Source organism: Thermobia domestica, chromosome 3, assembly GCF_964235325.1.
Source record: "Thermobia domestica chromosome 3, izTheDome1.hap1.1, whole genome shotgun sequence".
Taxonomy (NCBI): domain Eukaryota; kingdom Metazoa; phylum Arthropoda; class Insecta; order Zygentoma; family Lepismatidae; genus Thermobia; species Thermobia domestica.
Window position 1 is genome coordinate 333,957,145 of NC_137456.1, and position 25,082 is coordinate 333,982,226.

The 25,082-nt window shown below is 36.8% G+C and overlaps 1 protein-coding gene across 4 annotated transcripts in view; it reads left to right on the forward strand.

The window, feature by feature from the left end:
* Window positions 1–25,082, forward strand: part of LOC145681228 (transforming growth factor-beta-induced protein ig-h3-like) — a 211,845-nt gene that overhangs the window by 110,965 nt on the left and 75,798 nt on the right. The window contains exon 1 of one of the 4 annotated variants that reach the window (XM_081752773.1): window positions 23,694–23,863. The exons of the other annotated variants lie outside the window; for them this stretch is intronic. Coding sequence (XP_081608899.1) covers window positions 23,841–23,863 — 23 coding nt within the window. The 5' untranslated portion in view covers window positions 23,694–23,840. Of the gene's footprint in view, window positions 1–23,693; window positions 23,864–25,082 lie in introns of those variants that run through there. 4 annotated transcript variants of the gene reach the window in all.

Sequence of the window (25,082 nt, forward strand, 5' to 3'; positions counted from 1 at the left end):
CAAATATTTTACATTTCGGCATCCTTTTCCAAATTACAGTACATGCAACCACTGCTTTATCACTAGCACATTGTTCCTCACTTTCATCTGTTCTATTATCACTTTCATTGTTCACGTTCACTTTCATTACTGTCTATTTGATAATGTTAATAAGAATTCTGTTAACCATTAGCAGGCTTCTCTTTACCAGTGGAACAGCGATTCATAGCAATAAAATGTGGTAAATTACCAGGGGTCCTCTGAGAATGTATCTTGGGACACACATGTCCTAGTGGTAGTGAACGGGTTAAGATATGAGTGCAGAAACAGAACACCTGTTTCAGCTCTCCTTTCAGACCAAGTTTGTAAACAAGAATAAGGAAGACAGTCACTGCTTATAATAACTAGTAGTGTTAGATATCTAGCTCGCAGTGGTCAAGCAATCAGTGGACATCTGCATAGTACGAAAATTTGATGTCACTCCTGGATGAAAGAAAAATGGATGTGCCTGTTCTCAGCCAATGGATTAATCGACAGGATAATTGGCTTAGTGCTGATTGAAAGAATGAAATTTTAAAGACTATGGGACATGCAATATAGAGAGACTTGGTAGCAGAAGCTAAAGAGTCTCCATTTTATGCAATCATAGCCGACTCCATGACTGATATTTCAAAGAAAGAACAGTTGTCTCTGTGTGCTCTGTATTGACTCTGATTAATCTAAGTCAGGACGAAAGTCAAAGTCAGAAGTCAAAGCTATCATGTCAGGACGAGTGGTGTGTGTGCAGAAGATAACTTCGACTCAACATCCGAAAGTTGTATACATTCACTGCAACAATCATGCATTAGGTCTTCCATTGCAGGAAGTAGCACGAAAATGCGGATCTTTGTGTGACGTGCGTGCCATAGTGAAAGACGTTTGAAACATCAACCTGGATTCTGCAAAACGATAGACAACATACGCACGCCGACATTGTTCTTGAATCCTGTAAAACTATCAACGAAAGTAATCCTAAACATTTGCTGCCTGTTTGTCCTACTCACTGGTGTGTTAGACGAGCGAGTAGGACAGCTTTCAATCTACTACAAACGAATTCAAATCACGTTGGAAAAGAACCATCAGTAATACAAGTGGTCCAAATGATGATCAAAAAGTAATTCTAAAAGGGTATTTGAAAAGAATGAAGAAATTCGGAATGATATTTTTTCTGATAGTCAGTATACGTGCTTTTGTACCTTGCGGACAACTGGCGAAAGTGCTTCAAAATTCTGAAGCTTCTGCTTCTGGAGCTAAAAGAGCAGCAGCGATTCTATCTAGAGGACACTCTGAGAAACCTACGAATGGACAGTGCATTTGAAAACATCTATAAGGAAGCAAAGGAAAATGCAGACAAACTACACTTAAAATTGCCCACTTCATCAAGATTAAACAACAGCAATTAGGTTGGAGGAGACTGATAATCATCCTATAGCACCTACCCTAGAACCTGTATCAGATCTTCCAAAAATGTACTTCGAAATCATTGACTATTTGTTGAATGAAGTGCAGCGTCGTTTCAATCAGCCAGGCCTCAAACAACTCATAAAACTCTAGAAGATACTTTGTGAAGAAGCTATATGTGCTGGTGGGCCTCTCTCACGAGATTATTTGAAGCAGGAATTGGGAGTTTACTCGTCGGATTTTAACCTGGATAGATTATGAGCTCAGCTCAGGCTGCTTCCGCCTACTTTGATGACGACTGAGTCGCTGACGATCATCAAAATATTAAAAACTATTAGTGCTGAAACCCCAACTGTTCGCAGCCTTCTCGACCAAGTTGTTCCTCTAGAGACTTTCGTTCTCATTGTGCCAACTTCTTGAGCATTTGCGAAAAATCATTCAGCTATTTGCGTCATATTAAAGGACGTCCATGACGCAGGAAAGATTGGCTCATCTGCTGTTGTTGCATATGTGTGGCGACCAGACTTAAACACCATTGCAAGAGAATTCATATCAAAGACAAGCGAAAGAAACTAGTATTGGTCAATTTTGAAAAGAAATAAATGTAGAATTACGTAAGTGAAAATATTATGCGAATTATAACTAATTATTTAAATTACAAAATAGCACTTAAAATTCAATATAAACTTGAATTATTTCTTATTAATTGTGTCGTACTTTATTAGTGTGAAGTGAAGTGAATATAATGAAATTAGGAAAAAAGGTGAATGCAATAACAAACTGGATATACTGAAGTAAGTGTAGTAAAAAATACAAATAACTGGATAATTAGTGTAATTGAATTTTCTATATAAATTTTATGGTCTTTAGTAAAAATTCCATTTTTCCATTTCTGGTACGAAGCCAAGTAGGTAGAAAAATAAATTTTCTTATTTTTTTACTTAATTATGTAACCTGTTTTATAATGTACAAGTTATTTTCTACTACAAAGTGCTACAAAGTTTGTAGTTCTAAATAGCAATTTCTAATATTACAGTGTACTGCAACACTAGAACTGGGTTTTTAAATATACAATTTTAATTTCTTCGTTTCCAAGTGATCTAAGTAGCTTTAAGATCCTTTAATAGTGTCCGTATGACCACGTCCAATACAGTTAAAAATATGTATCAGTATATAAAATGGTAAAAAATTGTACTTACAAGTAGTCATTGTGAGCAGTACAAATTCTACAATTTTATATGTTTTTAATTCTGATTTCAGTGGTTGAAAATTTCTGCACTAGACTAAAATCCAGCACAAAACTGACACGGGATTAATTAATCTAAAGATGTAAACTAAGATGCCTCTAATAGATGGAAATTTCACTCTCACGAAACTGTTTACAGCTTCATTATATTATTATTATTATTATTATTATAAACCAATCAAATGAAATTGTTACATTACAAACAAATATTCGTATTATCTTACCTATGTTATATTCCCGTGTCTATTTTCAAGACAGCAGTTTGCCCCCCCAGCTGAAAAATACTTCCGACGCCACTGATCTCAACTTTAAAACATACATCTTCTTAGCAGACATCAACTACCATTCTCGTACAGCAGCTCAGAAACAACGCTTTCATGATTTCCTCCAAACTACCCATAGTTCTTTACTGCAGCTGCCGCATCCTACTCGTCCGGAAAGCGACACTAGTCCCGACGTGGCAATCATTTCCAATAATCTGTTACCACTTACTACTATAGATGTCCTTGGTTCCATAGGTAGTGATCATCTCCCAATACTTCTCTCTATAACTCCACGTCTGACATCCACTGCATCTGCATCACCACGCACACCCAGATATAACTTTAGCAAAGCTCGGTGGGATCAGTACAGCACTTATATTACCGAAAATCTGCCGGCTACTGCACCTACTCTCACAACAGTTGCATCTATTGAAACACTCTCACGTACTCTGACTGACATAGTGTCTCACGCTACGGATTACGCAGTTCCTAAATGTACCACCAAATCATCTAGACCTCGTTTACCAGCACGCGCCCTCGATCTGCTCCGGCGCTCACACGAGTATTTAACAGAGTTTCGTCGCACACATGACCGCCGATTTCTTCTTCTCCATCGTCAATTCCAACGAACGGTCCAGAGCTACATAGTAGCCCGCAAACGACTAGACTGGCGTGCCTCCTGTAATGCTTTGCGCCAAGAAACAAATCCTACTAAATTCTGGAATACCTTTAAACGTCTAACATTTCAGAAACAGGGCCCACAATACCCCATCATATGTGCTGACCAAGTACCAACGACGGATGACGAAAAGGCAACTGCTTTCGCTACATATCTTGAGGGAGTCTTCACTCCACACACTACACCGTTGTTCACTTGTCCTACAGATACCCATATCTCACACGCTGGTTCTCTAGTGCAGCCATCATTTCACCCTGATTTCAACTACCACCTTGATCCCACAAATCAGCTCACTGCTCCAATAACATCAGATGATATTACAGCAGTTCTTAAATGCCGTCGCAACACAACTCCGGGGGCAGACTCAATTACGTATCGTCAACTGCTTAAGGCACCTGTGGCGTTTCTAGTCTTACTTGCTTCTTTGTATACAACTATTTTATCTACAGGCTATTTTCCAACTACATGGAAACTTGCTAAAATTGTGGTCTTTCTAAAACCTCGCAAAGATCCAACTGCTGTGTCATCTTACAGACCCATTAGCCTTACTAACGTGTTTAGCAAGACCCTAGAACGTCTTCTGGTAAAACGGCTACACCACTATCTACAAATCACGAACAAACTACCAACTATTCAAGCTGGTTTCCGTCCACTCTATAGCACTGCTGATCAATTACTCAAACTTTCTACACTACTTGTCAACCATTTTAATAAGCGTTTACCATCTGTTTTGATCTCCTTTGATATTGAAAGAGCGTTTGATACTGTTTGGCATGAGGGGTTAATTTACAAACTCAAACGTCTGCTTCCTCACAGCTATGTCCGATTAATAGCCAATTTTCTACATCAGCGCCAGGCTTTCGTTCAGATCAACAGTGCAAAGTCACGCATCTTTCAACTCCGCGCCGGTGTGCCCCAAGGATCTGTTTTATCTCCTCTATTATATATTCTTTATGTAGCCGACATGCCTCAACCTCAGCCCCCACTATATGCCTTGCAATTTGCTGATGATACCGCTTATGTCGCATTGGGATCTTCAGTGGATCGCATTAATCAACTCCTACAACCAGCTTTGGACAAACTAGTTACATGGTGCCTGAAATGGAAGCTAAAGCTGAATTCCACTAAGACTCAAATGACTCTCTTTGGGCTCAAACGCAATAAATACTGTAACAGTCGCAATCCGGAACGTCTACATTTAACCCTTTTTGACTCTCCAATCCCACTTCAAAACAGTCTCAAATATCTGGGAGTAATATTTGACAAACATCTTACTTGGAAGCCTCATCTAAAACAATTGGAAGCTAATATCCGGCGCCGTTTGAACCTTTTACGAAACCTTAAAGGCACCACGTGGGGTCTTAATACAAAACTTCTACTGCTAACATATAAAGTCTTCGTACGCCCAGCTCTCACGTATGGACATCTTGCCTGGTTATCAGCAGCGCCAACTTACTATGAACGTCTGAAAGTTTTCGAAAGACATGCCTTACGTCTGCCTACTCTCTCGCTTTCGATACTCCCACTGCTGAAATATATCGTCGTGCGCAATTTCCAACTATTTTGCCACACCTCTACCATCTACGCCAACGCTACATAGCGACACGAATCCAATTGGCACATCCCATTGTCCATGAGCTGTTAGACCAAGTTCCTGCTGTACCACGCTATGCCTACCCACCACTGGATCATCTGTTAGCAATATACGAATACACCGAAGCCATAGATCAGTATAATCCTGACCGCCGTATCTACCAACGAAATCCACATATATATTGCTCATAACCTCTGCACATGTACCCAAGAAACGTTTTTACACAATAGCCACCTCTTACAGATCCTCGTCAACTTGATTTGCTATTAGTTCCTTACTTCAATCCACATTATTCTATAGCCTGAAATCATTCTCCATGTCATCTACTTCAAAAAGTTCAAAATATCTCTGGCCACAGAGAAGGTGTTGCCTTCTACGGCCCGCCCATCCATTGGATGGGAATGAAACTCTTGTTAAAAAAAAAAAAAAAAAAGCGCGTGTTCTACAAAAGTTTTTGGGAATTAGAGTTTACACTTTTTCTTTTTTTGGAAAGAAGTGTTGGTTGTAGTCATTTCAGTGATTCCCAATTCTTCTGACAATTATCATACTTTAAGGTGGTGACTAAAAGAATAGGACCTTTTCATGAGGGAAAAAAAAAAAACTAAATCTCACGCAGTGAAAGCATGGAGGAGTAGACAGTGTTTGTTTACGAATAGGTAAGCTATGCCATTTTACATTGCATGAGAATTGTGTTTAGCGGTAAGTTGGAATAATATCTGTTTTAGTGACTTTCAAAGCTGATTTTAGCAACATTTGACAACAGCATGTCTGCTTTGAATATTACGTCCATCAACTACTTCGATTCCCGACTTTGAGTTCTCTCGTGGCTTAGCTGTTAGCGTGTATGTCTTTGGATAGGAGGCGCTAGTTCGATTCCCGGCGGGAGCTCATGTGCTTCGGTTCACACGTTAAGTTGTAGGTCCACGTCTCATGTAGCCTCACTGCTGAAAGGGACGCTAAACTTAAAAATCAAATCGATCCCAACGTTTGGCCTGAATCCTGACAAAATTTGTTGTTGATCCAGAAATTTATTCTTAAGATCTTTTGTCTGAAGGACTCGCACGGATATTGAGAATAAAGGAGATATTGAGAATAATGAACGAATGAGCGAATGAATGAAGGTTAAATACTAAACGAAGAATAATCAACTTGCAAAACGCTCCACACAAAATGTATGCAAAACGAAGTTTCTTTACTACCATTAAGCTCAGTATGAAGACATTGCATTTCTGTGAAGAAAATATAATTGTTTCCGATTAAGGAAATACTCACAAACTAGTTTATGTACGTGGAAGATCGAGTATTATTATTATTATTATTATTATTATTATTTTGTAATTGTTATAACGTTGGTAATTAACCCGCGAATACTCTCATAGCGGGGAAAAGACCGAACGTGTGTTTAAGGGTCTTCACTACAGCGAAATTAAACTACCGCTAATTTTAGTTTTTTTCTGTAATATCTTCAAACCAAGTAAATATATTCGAAAAGCAGAAACGTAGTGAACTACAGAATATGATTTTGCATGTGATACCGTTATCACAACTGATCTATCTGCTTTCGGTTTGCAACTATAGATAGATTTACTTTTTTTTTTTTTTTTTTTTTTTTTTTTGCGGGTTCTGTAAATAGCGGCATACCAAAAGCAGATACGTTAGTCAAAACTAAGCTTGTACTCGTGAAACTATTCTACGTGCGCTTCAATATTAACAACTGCAAAGCTAATATTTGAACACTATAATCGAAAATTAAATTCTGTCCGTCACGGTTTAGGCATGTGGTTGTGATCGTGTTTTTCTGCCGGTGTTAAATTTCTATAAAACTAAGCATTCGTTTGTATTCACCCCAGCTTTACTACGGCAGGTCACGATCACGTCCGCACTTATATCTTATTGAAACCGAAGCTGGGCACACAGATCAATAAAACATAAGTAACGTAAAATAAAATATGTATAAATGGTTAATTTTAGCACAAGTATTATCGAACGAGAATTACTTTACAATATAGGCCTAAATCACAAAACCAGGTTTAACTGTGCAAAAATATAATATTACTGAATATGAAGTATACAATTAAAATGACAAAAAATTACAAGCACATGAGCAACTTTGGCGTTCTTTGATCGTTTTAACCTTTCATTTTTTTGACTGTGTTCAACGAAGAGAAACGCTTTCAAAGTTTTAACTGGAAATCCAACTGGAAAAACAACCAATACGATTACCTAGGTTCAGATTTGGGAACAATATTAGGCTCAATATCATAGAAATAGAAATACAAAGAAGAAACTGGATCCAGTTGACTTACGACATAACTCAATGGAGTGTTTTCGTGAAAGTGGCACTGAACCTCCAGATTTCGTAGACTATAGAGTTAGTTAGTTAATATTAATGATATAATCCATACATCAAGACGAAGATCCATAATAACCATAGTACGTATATGGAAACTATAATAAATGCAGGAAATGACCTACAGTGATGCAAAAAATGTATTTAGTTGTACTGACAAAGATAGAAATCGGGTCTCTATTCGGTGACTGAATTTTTATAGACCAGAGAAGTGCATGATTAAAAAGAAAAGTTTGAAATCTGCCAAATGGACAATATTTAGGATGAAATTAAGGATCAGACTCGGAAGAAACTTACGTATGTGTCAATCGATGAAAGTTGATATATACGAAATGATATAGGACACAGGACAGTGAATTCGGGAGATATGCTTGACAATTTTTATGCTTTGAGTGACACTATTTATCAAAAATCTTGAAAAGTACTGGAGAAGAGTTGTATTAGGGAACAGATGGGAATAGGGTATATTTGGTTTGAAGGTGATATGGCTGCCGTTGCGGAACCTCAATCTGAAATAAACATGATGTCCGATAAGATAAAAAAAAAAAAAAAAAAAAAAAAACTGAGGAAATAATTTGACATTAAAATAAACATGAAAAAGATTATAGGAATAGTGGCTTTGATAATTGAGGCTGTGACTATTGTAGCATTGTGAACAAAGGAAGTAGAATATGGCAAGGGTAAAAGTGAATCTGAAGAGGTAGGGGAACAGTAGGTAGCGGCATGACGTCATGCCGTTCCCTCTCCCTATCTTTGCCCATTGCAATTTTTTTTAGGAATATGGGTACGCCGTACATATTTTTTTGAGATGGTGGGACGATGTCCCTTGCGTTCCCTGACTTTTACCCCTGCAATAGGCGCTAGTTCTCAATCCTTGTGTAGTATTATTAAAGAAGGTATAAGATGTAAACGATAAATAAAAAGTGAATTGAGAATTGTGAAATATCTTTGAGGTGATTGTTATAAAAATGAGAAGCCACACAATGTGAGTGTTAAAATGAAGAGTTAGAAAAATGGAATAAATTCTAACAAGGGAACTTTTCTTGGTGTCACACGAAATGTGGAACCAGACTATGGTCAATCGTTTTGTGTTAGTGAACAAGAAAATCCATAGGCGGCAAAAACCCTCGATCCCAACCGTTCCATACTTATAGGGCGAGTTAGGGGCACTGGCAACACAACACGTTGTGGATAATAAGACGAAATATGGAGCGAATTCGATGAAAAGATACATAGAAGCACAACATGTACTACAATGTGACATTATATTCGACAATATTCTGACAAGTGAGGCCAGAGGCGTAGCACATAACAACAGAGGAGGGGGCGGGTAAGCGCATAAGAATGGTCATATAATTGAGGAAAACGGAGCAGCAAGACGTCAGGAGAATGGTACAGTAATAGTGCACTGTCAAGTAATCAATCACAAACTATAGCCAGCCTCTAGGCGACACCGTGAAGCAGAAATGGAAGAAAGAGAGCTATGAAGAGATTGTCCTTAGGGTTCGGGCCCCCTCCCCTCGTAACGACCGATGTGTATAGACCGTTGTATACCTGTGGGCATTCATTTTCATATGTTGATGATGATGATGATGACATAAAAATAAGACAATAATATGCAAAGTCCAATACACCACTATACATTGAAATATTAGTTCAGGATGGTGGGAGCCGTTGCCCCTTGCCCTTCTACTTTCCACTCATGTACTTGACATGCCCATGATATATTGTTATGCTATTCCTCTCAAGTCGGGTTCGTATATGTTCATACTTTCTATGGAATTTTCCAGTGTTGGGAAGTAACGTAACGCAAGTAACGCGTTACTTGTAACGTGTTACTTTTTAAGTAACGTTTCCTAGTAACGCGTTACATTTTTCCAAAGTAACTGTAACGGTAACGCGTTACAAATTTTTAAGTAACGTACCTAGTTTGCGTTACTTTTTTCGCGTTACATTTCGGATGAGTAACTACAATATGTGTATATTTTTTTTCGGAAACAAATGTTTCTTTCCTGTAAGTGAATTTCTCAGAATGAAACAATCGAGCATGAACTATGTATGTCAGTGACCGACAGTCACAGACACAGAGAGAAACAGATAAGTTCGTAGTGCCACTTGCTGTTTTTTGAAGATGACAGCCTTAGGGAAATCACGTGTACTGATTGCAAGCACCTGGAAGATTTTGTCGTAGATTTTGACAGCTTCAAATCAATACGTTCAGTGAGTGAACTAGGAGTGCAATGATACCGGTAGTCTATTTTACTTTGATTGGTGTTGCTTTTATAAAGATGGAGAACGAAAATAGTTTACACTTTGAACATTTGAAAGAATACTTTTTTCTTAAGAACTGAGGATGATGGTGGATAGAATTTAAAAGTAAAGTGTCTGAAGTGCCCCGGCGGAAAATATTTATCAACAACTAGGGTGTCATAATTAACGATTTACAGTAAGGGGTTAATATGAATAAACTGTATTTTGATGAGCAGGCCTACTTTATTACTAGAAAATAGTTTGCTGATGGTATGCAATATTGGAGTTCTTTCAGATCAATTTGCTATATCCGTTGATTATAGAGTAGTGTAATGTTTCTCTATATTCTTTATTTTTAATTTTACATAACATTGTTATTATTATATAATTAGTTTAGCAGAATAATAATAAGCAACCATTTTTTCTAACGCATAGGGATGAACACGAGTCAAATCAAGGGTAATATCCTCGAGTCGAGTTCCGAGCCGATTCAGTTTTTCGCGTCGAGTTTCGAGTCCAATAGAGTTTGATAAATGGCTCGTTCGTTTTAAGTCGTCTTGAAATCATTTCCTGCAGAGTTGGAGTGGGTCAGTGGGTCGTGGGTCAACAGCATGTGACCCACCACCCACCATGACTCACTGCGACCCACCACCCACCATGACTCACTGCGACCCACCACCCACCGTGACCCACTGCGAACCACCATCCACTGTGACCCACCACCCACCATGACCCACTGCGACCCACCACCCACCATGACCCACTGCGACCCACCGACTCAGTATGATCTACCGACCCTCTCTGCTCACTGCATTGTAGAGAATATCTTTTGAAGACTGGTAAATTTGTCTCCGTTTTACTTTCAAGACCTTCCTTTCCCTTTCTTTTCCACTTGTTTCTGTCTACTTACCTGAGGTGAGTATATCTAACCAAGTGAAAAGAAAACCGGGCACTTTTGGATATTGATATTTTTAATAGTAATAATAGCAATAGGACTTACACAACAACTTGGCTTTCGAGACCTGTGGGTTTTTAGAGCTACTACTGGAAAAAATACATTTTTGAATCACTGTAATATACAAATTATTTATAAAAAATGAATGTAACTATGTGTGCCTGATCATCACGGTCAAATTGCAAAGTCAAATGAAATTACTTTTGGTATATAGTTAGGCCTTAATCCAAATTGGGATGTTATATTGCTTTTATTATAATGCATAATATCCTAAGGAGGTAGTGAGGATCCGAATTTTTGCGGGAAAAAAAAATGAGTATCTCGCAAGCCGTTAAACTTACAGAGCTGAAATTCAGTATATTAACTCTTTATTGAAAATAAACAGAATGTGTCCTAGCATTTTTTTAAAATTCTCCTTTATGTGTGTGGGGGGAGGCACTTTCTATATATGGAAAATTTGTAGTGAGTTGGTTTGTAAAAATGATCGAAAACGATCGATGTTATTTCAGAAAAAAAATCAGAAACAAAAAATACAGTGCTTGACTTTCTGTCATGTGACTTGGAATATCCATTGCTTTCTGTCATGTGGTTCGGATTCCACGTTAATCAGTAGGTCCACGTCTCATATAGCCTCGCTGCTGAACGGGACGTTAAACCCAAAATCAACTCAACTCAACCATTGCTTTCTGCTATAATAATTGCTGAAGCTTACGTTTATTATATGGAGCGCTCACAGCACAGGGCAATCAACCCATAAACTTGTGAGAAAAATAGGCATAAAATTTGTACTGTAAGCAATTACACGGAAATTTGAAGTTTGGATTGTACGCATAATTGTATGGAAAATTTTACTTTTTTTTTCCTTTACGTTGGTCTACTTACTTTGATTTGGAACTTTGAAATTCCATCCTTTTTTCCACTGAAAAGTATTGATAATTCAACAAGGAAATGATTATACTATGATAATTTAATTGAAATTCATCGTAATTTGGCACACGGCAAACAGCAGTGTGGTAATTGAAGGGGAAGAAGGAGGGAAATTCCCATTCACCTCTGAATACTTTCCAGAAACCTCGTTTCCTTTCGCTTTCTAGGCGGGGGAGGGAACTTGGTAATGGTATCAAACCTTCATGTGTAATTACAAAAGTTAAATTTATAAACAAATAATAAATCATCAGTTTATCAGGCTTTAATTGATAATTTATTCACAAGATTTCCTATCAAAGGCGTGGTAGATGAAGTTTCTGTTCTACATGGATCGACATTGCCAACTAACATGGTCGATATGGAAAAGATGTTGTATGGTGATAGAGAGATGATACTTCTTGCTGAGTATTTCAAAACTGACCGAGAAAAATCGTTATCAGACTTAAGTCTAACAAGCAGATTGTCGATGAGAAGTTGCAGAAATCGGGTAGATGTACTATCAATTTCCACGACAGAGTGCGAACGGGGATTTTCCCTTATGAATTTACAGATAACTGAAATTAGAAATAAATTAAGTGCTCAAACATTGTCTAACTTGTTGCTCATCAATGTTAATGGCCCACCGCTAGACAAGCTCAAAGTAGACGAGCTAGTTATTTCTTGGCTGAAGGATGGACATCATTCCACTGCGGATGATTTACCGCCAAAAAGTTACCAACAGGAAATAAATCCGATTTCAGATTTGTTTTAAGGTGGAAAATTACGAGTTACGGAAAATGTATACTTGTATTACTAATGGCTTATTTGTGTTATTAACTTTGCACCTACTTTTTAGTAACTCTCTTCTTTGCTTTAGGTAAACTACTTTGAATAAATATTCATAATAATTTCAATTATGCATATTTGTAACTTAAATTTAACTTGGTGTTTTAGTGATTACACAAATTACAATTATGAGCATACTTTATGGAGATGCTCTCACATAGGCTACCCGAGCACCTTTATACCCTATGAACAACTGATTTTTCAAGTCTTTTGTGAGAAAAATACTGTGAACTGAGAAACCATAACCTTTTCCATATTGTACAGGGGTATTTTCCTGCGAATAGAAGTTTCTTGTGGAATGCGTTCAGAAATTAACACTTGCAAGAACAATTAACACTCTCTTAGTACAAGTATATTTTAGGCTCACACTAATTTCCCCCCACCTCGAACTGTTTCAATTTCCTCACTGACAAACACTTTACCATTTTATATCGTAAAGGCCAGATTCACCGTTATTGTAGCAGAGTGGTGCTTGAGAGATTGACTAGAAATTCAAACTTCGATTAGTGACAATTTCACAGTCTTGTTTTATTACAAGTGTAAAACTCTTTGGTCAGTAAAGAAGAGGCCGTGGATCGTGTTCAGAGTTGATGACGATGGATTTTGGTGACTCAGAGTAGGTCACAGTGGAGGATAGTGGTTCATGGTGGGTGGTGGGTCAGAATGGGTCATGGTGGGTGGTGGGTCAGTGGGTCGTGGGCCAAGTTTTCATTGACCCACGCCAACTCTGATTTCCTGGTTACACTGGAAAACGAAAGCCATGGAATACTTTTAGTGTTGCTCACGAGAGGTGGCACTGCTCTCATTTCGTCCCGTCTCGATAACGAGACCACAAGAGATTTTTTATAACAAGCTCATCTCGGCTCGGTTCAACTGAGAAGATGGCTCGAGCCGGCTCAGTTGGGGTGAACCATCAGCTCGAGCTGACTTGGTAGAGATGAGCCATTTGCTCGGTTCAGCTCAACTGAGCCGATGGCTCTAGCCGAGTCAGTTGGGTGAGCTGTTGGCTCGGCTCACTTCTCGGTTCGGGTCGATAGTGAATGAGCTGTGAGCCGAGCAGCTGGAGTCGTTGACAATTCTAAACCCGGGCCGAGCAGTTTTGAAGATATTTGGTCAGTGCCCTATAACTTTTAACAGTGTTTAGCTCGAGCTCGAATACTCAACCTAGACCCTCAACCCTAATTCAGAATCTCGTAAACAATGTCCTTGGCTCCTAGACTTTACAACTACCGTGGTTCTCGTTCAACTAGTTTTTTAGTATTCAAATACAAACCGCCTATCTTTCTTTTTATATACAGTGTTGTTATAATTAATAATAATAATAATAATAATAATAATAATAGCGGTAGTAATAGTAGTACGGAAAATTGAAGTCATATTTTTTTCTTCACATTTTTAAAGTTTCGGACCTAGAAGTAACGCGTTACTTTCGAAGTAAAGTAACAGTTACTTTTTTGGGGCAAGTAACGCGTTACATTTTAAGAGAAAGTAAAGTAACTTGTAACGCGTTACATTTTTAGAAGTAACTTCCCCAACACTGGAATTTTCCCCCTACGCTATACTCAACGCTACAAACCCTCCTCTTTTCATGTTACGTGCTACGCCTCTGCCCTCACTTGTCAGAGTATTGTCGAATGTAATGTCAGATTGCAGTATATGTTTAACTGCGCTTCTATGCATATTTTCATCGAACTCGCGCCATATTTCATATCATTATCCACAACGTGTTGTGTTGGCAGTGTCCCTACTCTTCCCCCACAAGTATGGAACGGTTGCAATCAAGGATTTTTCCTGCCCATGAATTTTTGTGTTCACAAACACAAATCAATTGACCATGGTCTCGTTCCACATTTCGTGAGACACCAGAGAAAGTTCCCTTGTATGAAGCAGAACCGTGGACATTATGGTTGAATGAATACAACGTGAAATAATTAAAACGATCTTAGTGTTTGTTGGAGGGAAAGGGTGGAGGAGGAAAAGTACTTGAGAGACACGGTGGAAGCACAGAAGGAAAGCTAAAATTGTAGAAGAATGTAACATTACTGGGTGGTTTTTATGGCATAATTCCTACGTGAGGACAAAATTAACTAAGGACTATCGTATATAAAAATTTCTGAATATGAACCAACTGCTACCAACGGGGCGCGGACAAAATCCAAGAGGACAAAATCCAAGCGGATAAAATCCAAGAGGACAAAATCCAAGCTAAATTCTGACAAGGCGGACAAGATCCAAGCGGATAAAATCCAAGGAACAGTATCATGTTCACTGCTGTGATATGTGCCTGTGAACACCCTAATTAAATTGTATGTTTGTTTCTTTCTTCAATTGTCATGCATTTTAAAGTTTTATCTGTAATTCTTCAATTTATTGAAATAACATTTCATTTACTTTTAAAGAACTGAAAATCCAATAAAATATGTAAGATTGTCACAGTAGGAGTGCAGATGAGCTTTGATTACTTATCACATCCATATGAAAGTGTGTAAAAATATTTAAAAAGTATGTATTTTCTTCTCAATTTTATTATATACAGTATAATACATTTAAGACACTCAGCATATTATTGTGAGACCAATCATTGGAGTATTTTAATTAGAGATGCAAAAAAGCCGGCTTTTTTGAATCGATGTTTTTTTTTCACATAAAAAGCCGGCTTTTTTGGGGAAAAAACGAGATTTTTGGAAATTTTGGCTTTTTTCAACTTCATGATTTTTCTATCTAAATAGCTTTCTTATAGTATATTCTATAGTTAGATAAGAATTCCATGACCTGAATGTGATATTTCGCTCTGAAATTCACCATCAAGATGGATGGAGCACGTGTTTTACGAATTAAAGCTAACATGAAGAATGTAGTATTTGAGGGTAATTTTAGAGGCTATTTAACTTTATTTTAACTTTTGAGTTATCGACATCTCTTTTCTTCTCTAGTTTGTCATCCGTGTTTCATTTCTAAGAGCTTTTAGTGCTCTAGCTTCTAGCGCAAAAGTTAAACTTGCCCGTTTTTCTATTTATCCGTCAAAGCGTACGTTTTTCAATATATCCGTCAAGCCGTACTTCCATATTTCTGTTATACTGTAGCTGTGAAGTGATTTAGCAATAATTTTCCGGACACAACCTTGAACACCAATTTATACAAATAATCAGTAGCGGATTTAGAAAAGTACTTTAGGAGGGTTTCTTCTGATTGTTTCGTTTCCTAAAAAGTCCTAATTTTATTTGGGAAGTGCTTGAAGTTTATGAGTACAGGCATAATATTTCGTTTCGTTTATATGTTTAGCAATAATCTTCCGGATACAACTTTAAAAATCATTTTATACTGAGAATCAGTGGCTGATTTAGAAAAGTATTTTGGGAAGGGTTTCTTACTAATATTTAGTTTTTTTTAAACATTCGTAATTTTTATTTGACGGGAGCTTAAAGTTTATGAGTAAAGGCATAAATAATAGATATTTCGTTTGTTGCAGACATTCCGTAACTTTGGGGAACGGGCTTCAGTCCGAAAGACCGCCCCCCTAACCTTCGCAAAACCATCACTGCTGGTAATTAGTAATAATAACGATTTAAAAACAATAAAAAAGGAAGTCGCCCAACTCACAGTACACGCACTATTTCTACATTCACAGATGGAATGAAGAAAAGCTTTGTCAGAATGGTCGAATGCTGGTTGAATCCCGGACTTCCCGATAGAAGCGCAAAAGCTAATCACTCAGTCATGTTTGTTGTGGAGTTGTATTTAGCTTAACTTAAATATATTCCGTAGTTTTTTGTTTTTGGGGGGGGGGGAGTTCCGTAATGATATGTTGAATCCCTCTTGTTAAAAATTCAGAAAACTTGAGGATTGGGTAAACTGTGATGGTGGTTCTATAAAACTTAACTGTAGAATTTCAAGAATATACAGAACCAAAAGCTCTAGATGTGCAGCCTTTAAGTGTATCATATAAATCTAAGTATTTCTCTTATGTTTTATTTTAATTTTATTTTGTTTCAAAAAGAGGGTATGGAATATTTTGAAGTAAAAATACTACATACTATTTTGCTAGTTATTTGTGTATTCTTTAAAAAGAAGTGTTTACTTTTAGGGTTGGCTGGTTTACACCAACTTTTTTTTTAATAACTGGTTTAAACCACAAAAATATATTGATAGAAATTGGCAAAATTTATCGATTGCCTACGTAGCTTCCAACATTAGCTTGGATTGGACTTTCAATGATATCTACGTACCGGTACTAAATTTGTAATTTAATACCTCAGTTTTAGCGTACTGATTATGGTACGTTGACCTTTAAATTTTACATGCAAAGCAATAACAGGATTTTCCCGTTATTGTCTTACATTTCAAGTAATGACGGGATTTTCCCAATGGCTAGGGCGGGAGATTCTCAACTTAAGAAATTTACTGATCACACTTCTTTAAGCTTATGGGAGTTCTTCCGGCATAACCCCGCTGTTGCATAATAACATCAAGGCGAAACAAACTTATTTCTGTGAATATGTAATATAAATACATAAAGCAAAAAATCTAAGTCAAAAAAGCCTGGTTTAAACCAAAAAAGCCTGGTTTAAACATCCCCTAAAAAACGAGTTTTTGGCATTTTCAAAAACAACCACGGTTCTTGCCAACTCTGCTTGCTTTTGTATATAGGAGGTTAAAAAATTCTTATTATATACATTGGTTAATCCTGTGGAATTCATAATGTAAATATGTTGAAGAAAAATTGTTTGAAATATTTTTTCGAAATTCATAGTTTATTTTCGATTTTTTTATATTATTATCAGCATCAACCACTAATTAAATGATTTTTTGTGTTATAGAGAAGCGATACAAAGTCTGTTTTATCAATTTAAAGCAGTATTTTGAAAAAAGCCCAAAATTCCGCAAGCAAAAAAGCAAAGCAGAAAAAACCGAGTTTTTTTTCAAAAAAGCCGGTTTTTTTCCGAGCCCTTGCATCTCTAATTTTAATTCCATTCTTATGAGGTGGCATACAGAAGTCTTGATTTGTTTGAAACAAATAATTATGATATACTAATAAAATTTTCGTCAGAAACGATCAAAATGTGAAATATGTAGTGTGTATTTTCAATAATGCAGTAATGTGCGTGAATTAAATAATGTAAAAGTGTTATCTAGAAAATTGAAATGTGAAAATGTGTCTAGAAAAAACTAAATGAAAATGTATATATTATTGGTTATTTTGAGAATTGAAACTGAAGTAAATACTTTGAGGGTAGAGAAGTTTCTTTAATCTAAATTATATCTTTTTAATTTTATTTTTACTTTAATTCTCAATAAATATAATAGAATTAAGTAAGTAGTGTAGTCTTTTTTAAGATTGGGCTGCTTTGCTGTTATTTGTTATCTCTGATACAGCAAGCTAGTGCTTTCATTTTCTGGTCAATTTATGTCAGTATACTCTTTTTAGTCAAAATATTTCTGATTACCCAAAATTGGATTCACCTGGGCATGTCCTAGCAGTGACCAGACTATTTTATGAGTAATTAAAGATCATCTGCACTCTTACTGTGTCAATCTTACATATTTTATTGGATTTTCACTTCTTTAAATGTAAATGAAATATTATTTCAATAAATTGAAGAATTACAGATAAAGCTTTAGAATGCATTACAATTGAAGAAAGAAACAAACATACAATTTAATTAGGGTGTTCACAGGCACATACAACAGCTCAGTGTTGGGAAGTAACGTAACGCAACTAACGCGTTACTTGTAACGCGTTACTTTTTAAGTAACGTTTCCTAGTAACGCGTTACATTTTTTCCAAAGTAACTGTAACGGTAACGCGTTACAAATTTTTAAGTAACGTACCTAGTTTGCGTTACTTTTTTCGCGTTACATTTCGGATGAGTAACTACAATATATGTATTTTTTTTCGGAAACAAATGTTTCTTTCCTGTAAGTGAATTTCTCAGAATGAAACAATCGAGCATGAACTACGTATGTCAGTGACAGACAGTCACAGACACACAGAGAAACATAAGTTCGTAGTGCCACTTGCTGTTTTTTGAAGATGAGGACAGCCTTAGGGAAATCACGTGTACTGATTGCAAGCACCTGGAAGATTTTGTTGTAGATTTTGACAGCTCCAAATCAATACATTCAGTGAATGAACTAGGAGTGAAATGATGCCGGTAGCCTATTTTACTTTGATTGGTGTTGTTTTTATAAAGATGGAGAACCAGGGAGTAATCTACACCCCCCCAACGCCCCCCCTAACACCCCTCCAAATTTCTTTACACACACCCATGGATGGAAAAGGAATACTCCCCCAAATCCAATTGTATCAATCACATATCATAGGTTATTTATTTCATCAAGTTAAAAAAGGTTTAGCGTTTAGGAAAGAAGGCAATATTCTTATTTATTTATTTCAATTCAAAATACGAAGCGACCTCGTTCTCATGTACGGCTTCGAGAACCACAACACCTCATTGTTTCGGGTGGTGTTTCGATCAAAACAATTGACGAAACAGACCCGATCATATCTACCCTCCTGGGCTTCGCGGTCGTTTTCTAGAAAAGAGATTGATGGACAGATGCAGATGACTGAAATTGGTAACGTCTTGAGGGATCATTCACCTACCTCCTCCTCAATAAGGAAAAATGTGACAATATAGTAAGAAGCCCATACCACATTCAGTTGGTAAGTGCTACTCTGCAACAGGCTCGCAACCAGAGAGGGCTATGGAAAGCCCGGCTCTCCCTTAATTTTTCATGTCCCCTCCAGACCTCAATACAACATGCACAATAGATATTTGAAAATAAAATTGTTAATGACTTGGACCCTCCTAACATATCCATGACTCTCCAAAGCTCTGTGGCTGGTTTCGAGCCTGCTCTGCAAGTGGTGTATCAACGGACGGACATTAGAAGGGTGTAGTAAAAACGTTTTTAGAAATGAGGAGATCGATGGAATTAAGAATTATATATATATTTTAGACTGAGTCTAGTGTTATGCAGGAGCATTTGGCGCTAGCTTAATTTTTGTAAAGTATATTCACGTAAATTGATTGAGTGGAACAGAGCTCATAACGAGTCACTTTTTTAACTAAAATTTACTTTTTTTTAAGTTGGCCACTAAAAGTTACTTTTTTTTCAAATTTGTCACTAAAAGATACTTTTTTGAGAGGAATGATAATGTCTGAGACGAAGAAATTCGGGAATAGCCCAGAACTGGTTCCACTTACTCAGGAGCTTTTTACATGTGCTAAGTCTGCTTACCATAACTACAAAGCTTACTCTGAAAACCTAAGAAAAATGGAAAGTTCAAAAAGAAGAAGGAAAGAAGAAACAAAACAAACAAAGAGAGAGGCGATGGAGAAATTGACAAAGGAAAAAAGGGGCATGATGAGATTTTGGTCACTTTTTCGTGTGCTTTGGCCATTTTTGGTTACTTTTCAAGTATTTACAAGAGACCAGACCACTATGAGCCCTGGGATTATTAAAATCAGGGTATGTTAAAGAAGACAAAACAGAAAGATACAAAATATTTGTAAATTGAAAAACTGGACTTCTGGAAAACAACTAAATCAATGAATAATTTTCTTATGAAAGATATTCAGAGCCAATAACGCAGCCAGGAAAGGGCAGGAACGGACATTAAGAGATCAAATAATATTACAACAATTAACGTTAACAACAGCGTTAGAATATTAAAATAATGAAATTTGATCTATGTACGGTATAAATTACTAAACGAATGTGATTTCAGCATGGGACGAGGGAATTTTTCCTAATTAATATTTTTGAAAAATTTCCCACTAAAACTTGCTGGGGGTGAATAAATCGAAATAATAGCAGAATTTTACAAAATAATTACAATAATTCGTATGTAATCAATTCACGTGTAATTACTGGGTAAAATAGTGGAGATTAATTCCTAATACAGTGAAACCCCTCTTAACGGGCATCTCTTAATAGTGGACATCTTCATAAGAGGACAAATTTTCGTATTCTTCCATTCCATAAATATGAGTAGTGTGGTGTTATGAGAGAGAACCTTTCCTTTTAGGGACACCCCTCATTTACGGGCAAATAATGGTGTTCCACCGATGTCCATTTTGAGAGGTTTCACTGTATTACTTAGTTTCATAATAATAATAAATGCTGAAATGTGTGAACTTACTTTATTGAACCTACCAGTGCGAAGAGCTGATATTATTATTATTATTATTATTATTATTATTATTATTATTATTATTATTATTATTATTATTATTATTATTATTATTAGTAGTAGTAGTAGTAGTAGTAGTAGTAGTAGTAGTAATAGTAGTGTTGCAATAGTTGCGTAACAAAATATACTGTTTTCTTGTTTGAGTTTGTTTAAAAATTATATCACTATTCTGAGAACACCCCCCTTTTATTTTCAACACCCCCCCAAGTAAAAAATTCTGGCGTACTTACTGTGGAGAACGAAAATATTTTACCGTTCGCACATTTGAAAGAATACTTTTTTCTTAAGAGCTGAGGATGATGGTGGACAGAATTTAAAAGTAAAGTGTCTGAAGTGTCCCGGCAGAAAATATTTATCAACAACTAGGGTGCCATAATTAACGATTTACAATAAGGGGTTAATATGAATAAACTGTGTTCTGATGAGCAGGCCTACTTTATTACTAGAAAATAGTTTGCTGATGGTATGTAATATTGGAGTTCTTTCAGATCAGTTTGCTTATCTTACAGTCCAGTTGATTATTGAGTAGTGTAGTGTTTCTCTATATTCTTTATTTTTAATTTTACATAACATTGTTATTATTATATAATTAGTTTAGCAGAAATATTAATAAGCAACCATTTTTTCTAACGCAGAGAGATGAGCACGAGTCAAGCTAAAACTCGACTCGACTCGAATTCAAGTCGAGTTTCGAGTCAAGTCAAGGGTAATATCCTCGAGTCAAGTTCCGAGCCCATTCAGTTTTTCACGTCGAGTTTCGAGTCCAGTCGAGTTTGATACATGGCTCGTTCGTTTTAAGTCGTCTTGAAATCATGGCCTGATTACACTGGAAAACTAAAGCCATGAGAAATGTAAGCTAAACAGTAATATGGAATACTTTTATTGTTGCTCACGAGAGGGAACACTGCTCGCATCTCGTCTCGTCTCGATGGCGTGACCACAAGATATTTTTTATAACAAGCTCAGCTCGGCTCGGCTCAACTGAGAAGATGGCTCGAACCGGCTCACTTGGAGCGAACCATCGGCTCGAGCAGGCTTGATAGAGATGAACCATTTGCTCGGTTCGGCTCAACTGAGCCGAGGGCTGTAGCCGAGTCGGTTGGGTGAGCTGTTGGCTCGGCTCGCTTCTCGGTTCGGGTCGATAGTGAATGAGCTGTGAGCCGAGCTGCTCGAGTCCTTGACAATTCTAAACCCAGGACGAGCAGTTCTGAAAATATTTGGCCAGTGACCTATAACAACTTTTAACATTGTTGGCTCGAGGCCGAATACTCAACCTAGACCCTCAACCCAAATTCAGAAGCTCGTGAACAATGTCCTTGACTCCTAGACTTCACGACTACCGAGGATGGCAATCAATTAGTTTTTTTAGTATTCAAATAGAAACCGCCTATCTTTCATTTTTATATACAGTATTGTTAGAATTAATAATAATAATAATAATAATAATAATAATAATAATAATAATAATAATATTAATAATAATAATAATAATAATAATAATAATAATAATAATAATATAAGTTGTTGTTGTAGTAGTAGTGTCATTAATAATATTTATACTGTCTATGTAATATACTTGAAGAATGTACTCGAAACTACACACCGGATTTGGCTCGAGTCGACTCCAACTCGAGTTGACCCTAATTCGAGTTGAGTTGGAGGAAATTTTTCGAGTCGAGATCTCGGGTTGAGCTCAAAGATGTCTGTTTCTAGTCGAATCGAGTGTCAAAGAAAACTCGCTCGAACTCACTCGTGTCCATCTCTACGAGTAACGCAGTATGGCATTTTATCAATGTTACATTATGTGAAAATGTTCATATATCAAGTAAAAATTTGTCCTTGCATTTACATAAAGCGCTTCAGAACGTGCAATAATAATAATAATAATAATAATAATAATAATAATAATAATAATAATAATAATAATAATAATAGCGGTAGTAATAGTAGTACGGAAAATTGAAGTCATATTTTTTTCTCATTTTTAAAGTTTCGGACCTAAAAGTAACGCGTTAGTAACGCGTTACTTTCGAAGTAAAGTAACAGTTACTTTTTGGGGGCAAGTAACGCGTTAGTAACGCGTTACATTTTAAGAGAAAGTAAAGTAACTTGTAACGTGTTACATTTTTACAAGTAACTTACCCAACACTGCCCAGCTACGCACATGATACTGCTCCTTGGATTTTATCCGCTTGGATTTTGTCCGCCTTACCAGAATTTAGCTTGGATTTTGTCCGCTTGGTTTTTGTCCTCTTGGATTTTGTCCTACACTCGCTACCAACGATGGAAGAAAATTATGATTACTTGTATAGAGGTAAAAGCTCCGATAACGCTTAATTCAAGTAGTTTCCAATTTATCCCTACATGTGGTTAGGGTCTAGAAGGCAGGGGCGGATCCAGGACGGATTTCTGGGGGGGGATTGTAATACTGCTACTTGAAGCTGCTTTCAAGAGCTCTAAATTCTGGGATGGGTTTTATTTATATATAAAATAAGAAAGTTTTCTCTCTTGAGAAGGGGAGGCGATTGCCCCCCTGGATCCGCCCCTGCTAGAAGCATACTTTGTTCTAATTGCCTATCTCATTTTTAAATGCAAGAGACGGTCATGCTTTTCACGAAAAACTAAGATAAAACGATTACATCAAATACTGCTCGTGGCTTTAAAAACAAATCGTTGCGTGAAAGCTATTCTTCTAGTAGTTGATATCGTATCACTAGATGGCAGCACAAACTACTTCTTTAATAATTTTGAAATATTTGAAGTTTTTAAAAAGAATGTAGTATTGTTTTTTAAAATGTCAATGAGAATATTCTTGTTTTCGAGAGAAGACAGATACTTTTTAAATATAATGTTAAACCTGGTAAAAGTTTATACTATTTATAATGGTTTTCGCTAGGACTAGTGATACAAAAGTTTATAGATTAATTAAATTCCGCCGCATGTTATACATAAGTTTTTGCTGAGCGCAATCATAATTTATTTTTTGGGAAGAAGTGTTGGTTGTAGTCATTTCGGTGATTCCCAACTCTTCTAATAATTAATTCTTATACCTTAAAGTGAAGTGACTAAAAATGTAGGATCTTTTCGTGAGAGAGAGAGAAAAAGGAAAAAAACTAAATCTCATGCAGTGAAAGTATGGAGTATTTGTTTCCGACAAGGTAGGCTATGCCATTTTATTTTGCTTTAGTTTTTAATGATTATACTGTTTCGAAAAACAAAATTGTGTTTAGCGGTATTTTGGAATAATATCTGTTTTAGTGACTTTGAAAGCTGATTTCAGCAACATTTGACAACAGCATTTCTGCTTTGAATATTACATCGATGAACGACCTCGATTCCCGACTTCTCTCGTGGCTTAGCTGTTAGCGTATATGCCTTTGGATGGGAGGCGCTAGTTCGATTCCCGGCAGGAGCTCATGTGCTTCGGATCACACGTTAAGTTGTAGGTCCACGTCTCATGTAGCCTCACTGCTGAAAGGGACGCTAAATTTAAAAATCAAATCGATCCCAACGTTTGGCCTGAATCCTGACAAAATTTGTTGTTGATCCAGAAATTTATTCTTAAGATCTTTTGTCTGAAGGACTCGCACGGATATTGAGAATAAAGGAGATATTGAGAATAATGAACGAATGAGTGAAGGAATGAAGGTTAAATACTAAACGAAGAATAATCCTAGCACTCCATTATCAGGTAAACATTGTTTACTGCTTCTACGACAATTAGAGAGCTATACTGTTTATTTTCAATCATTTCGACCCAGTGCGAGTTCTCGCGTCACAACATTGTACAGTTTGTACTTGCTTGTGTAAAACATTGTTAACACATTTTACCTGGCCCCATTCATCAAGATCGAAACGTTGAGACTCCATTGAAATACTGGAACTTATTTTTTCCAGATGATGTTCTTGCGAAGATAGTACACTATATCAATATTTGGATTAATGACAGGGCCGGCGCTATAAGTTTTGCCGCCCTGAGCGGTACTTCCACATGCTGCCCCTTTATTATATTCTTTCTCAAAATTTGCCGACCATGTATTCTTTTTTTTTTCAAATTTTGCCGCCCTGGGCGATGGCACGGTTCGACCCCCCCTCGCGCCGGCCCTGATTAATGATCATAGAAAATAATTTTCTAAAGAACGAGATGCTAAAGATCTACATTTGCCAGAGCTAAACGCTCTCATTAGTCTTGTTTATTTGGCTGGTCTTTCGAAGTGTAACAATACCAATCTGAGGGACCTACGGGCTAGTGATCGGAAAGGCGTACAAAGATTAAAACTTACCATGTTCCTGAGCATGTTTCAGTTTCTGTTGCGAGCATTACACTTTGACGATGTCATAAACCGTGAAGAAAGGAAGAGTTTGGACAACCTAGAG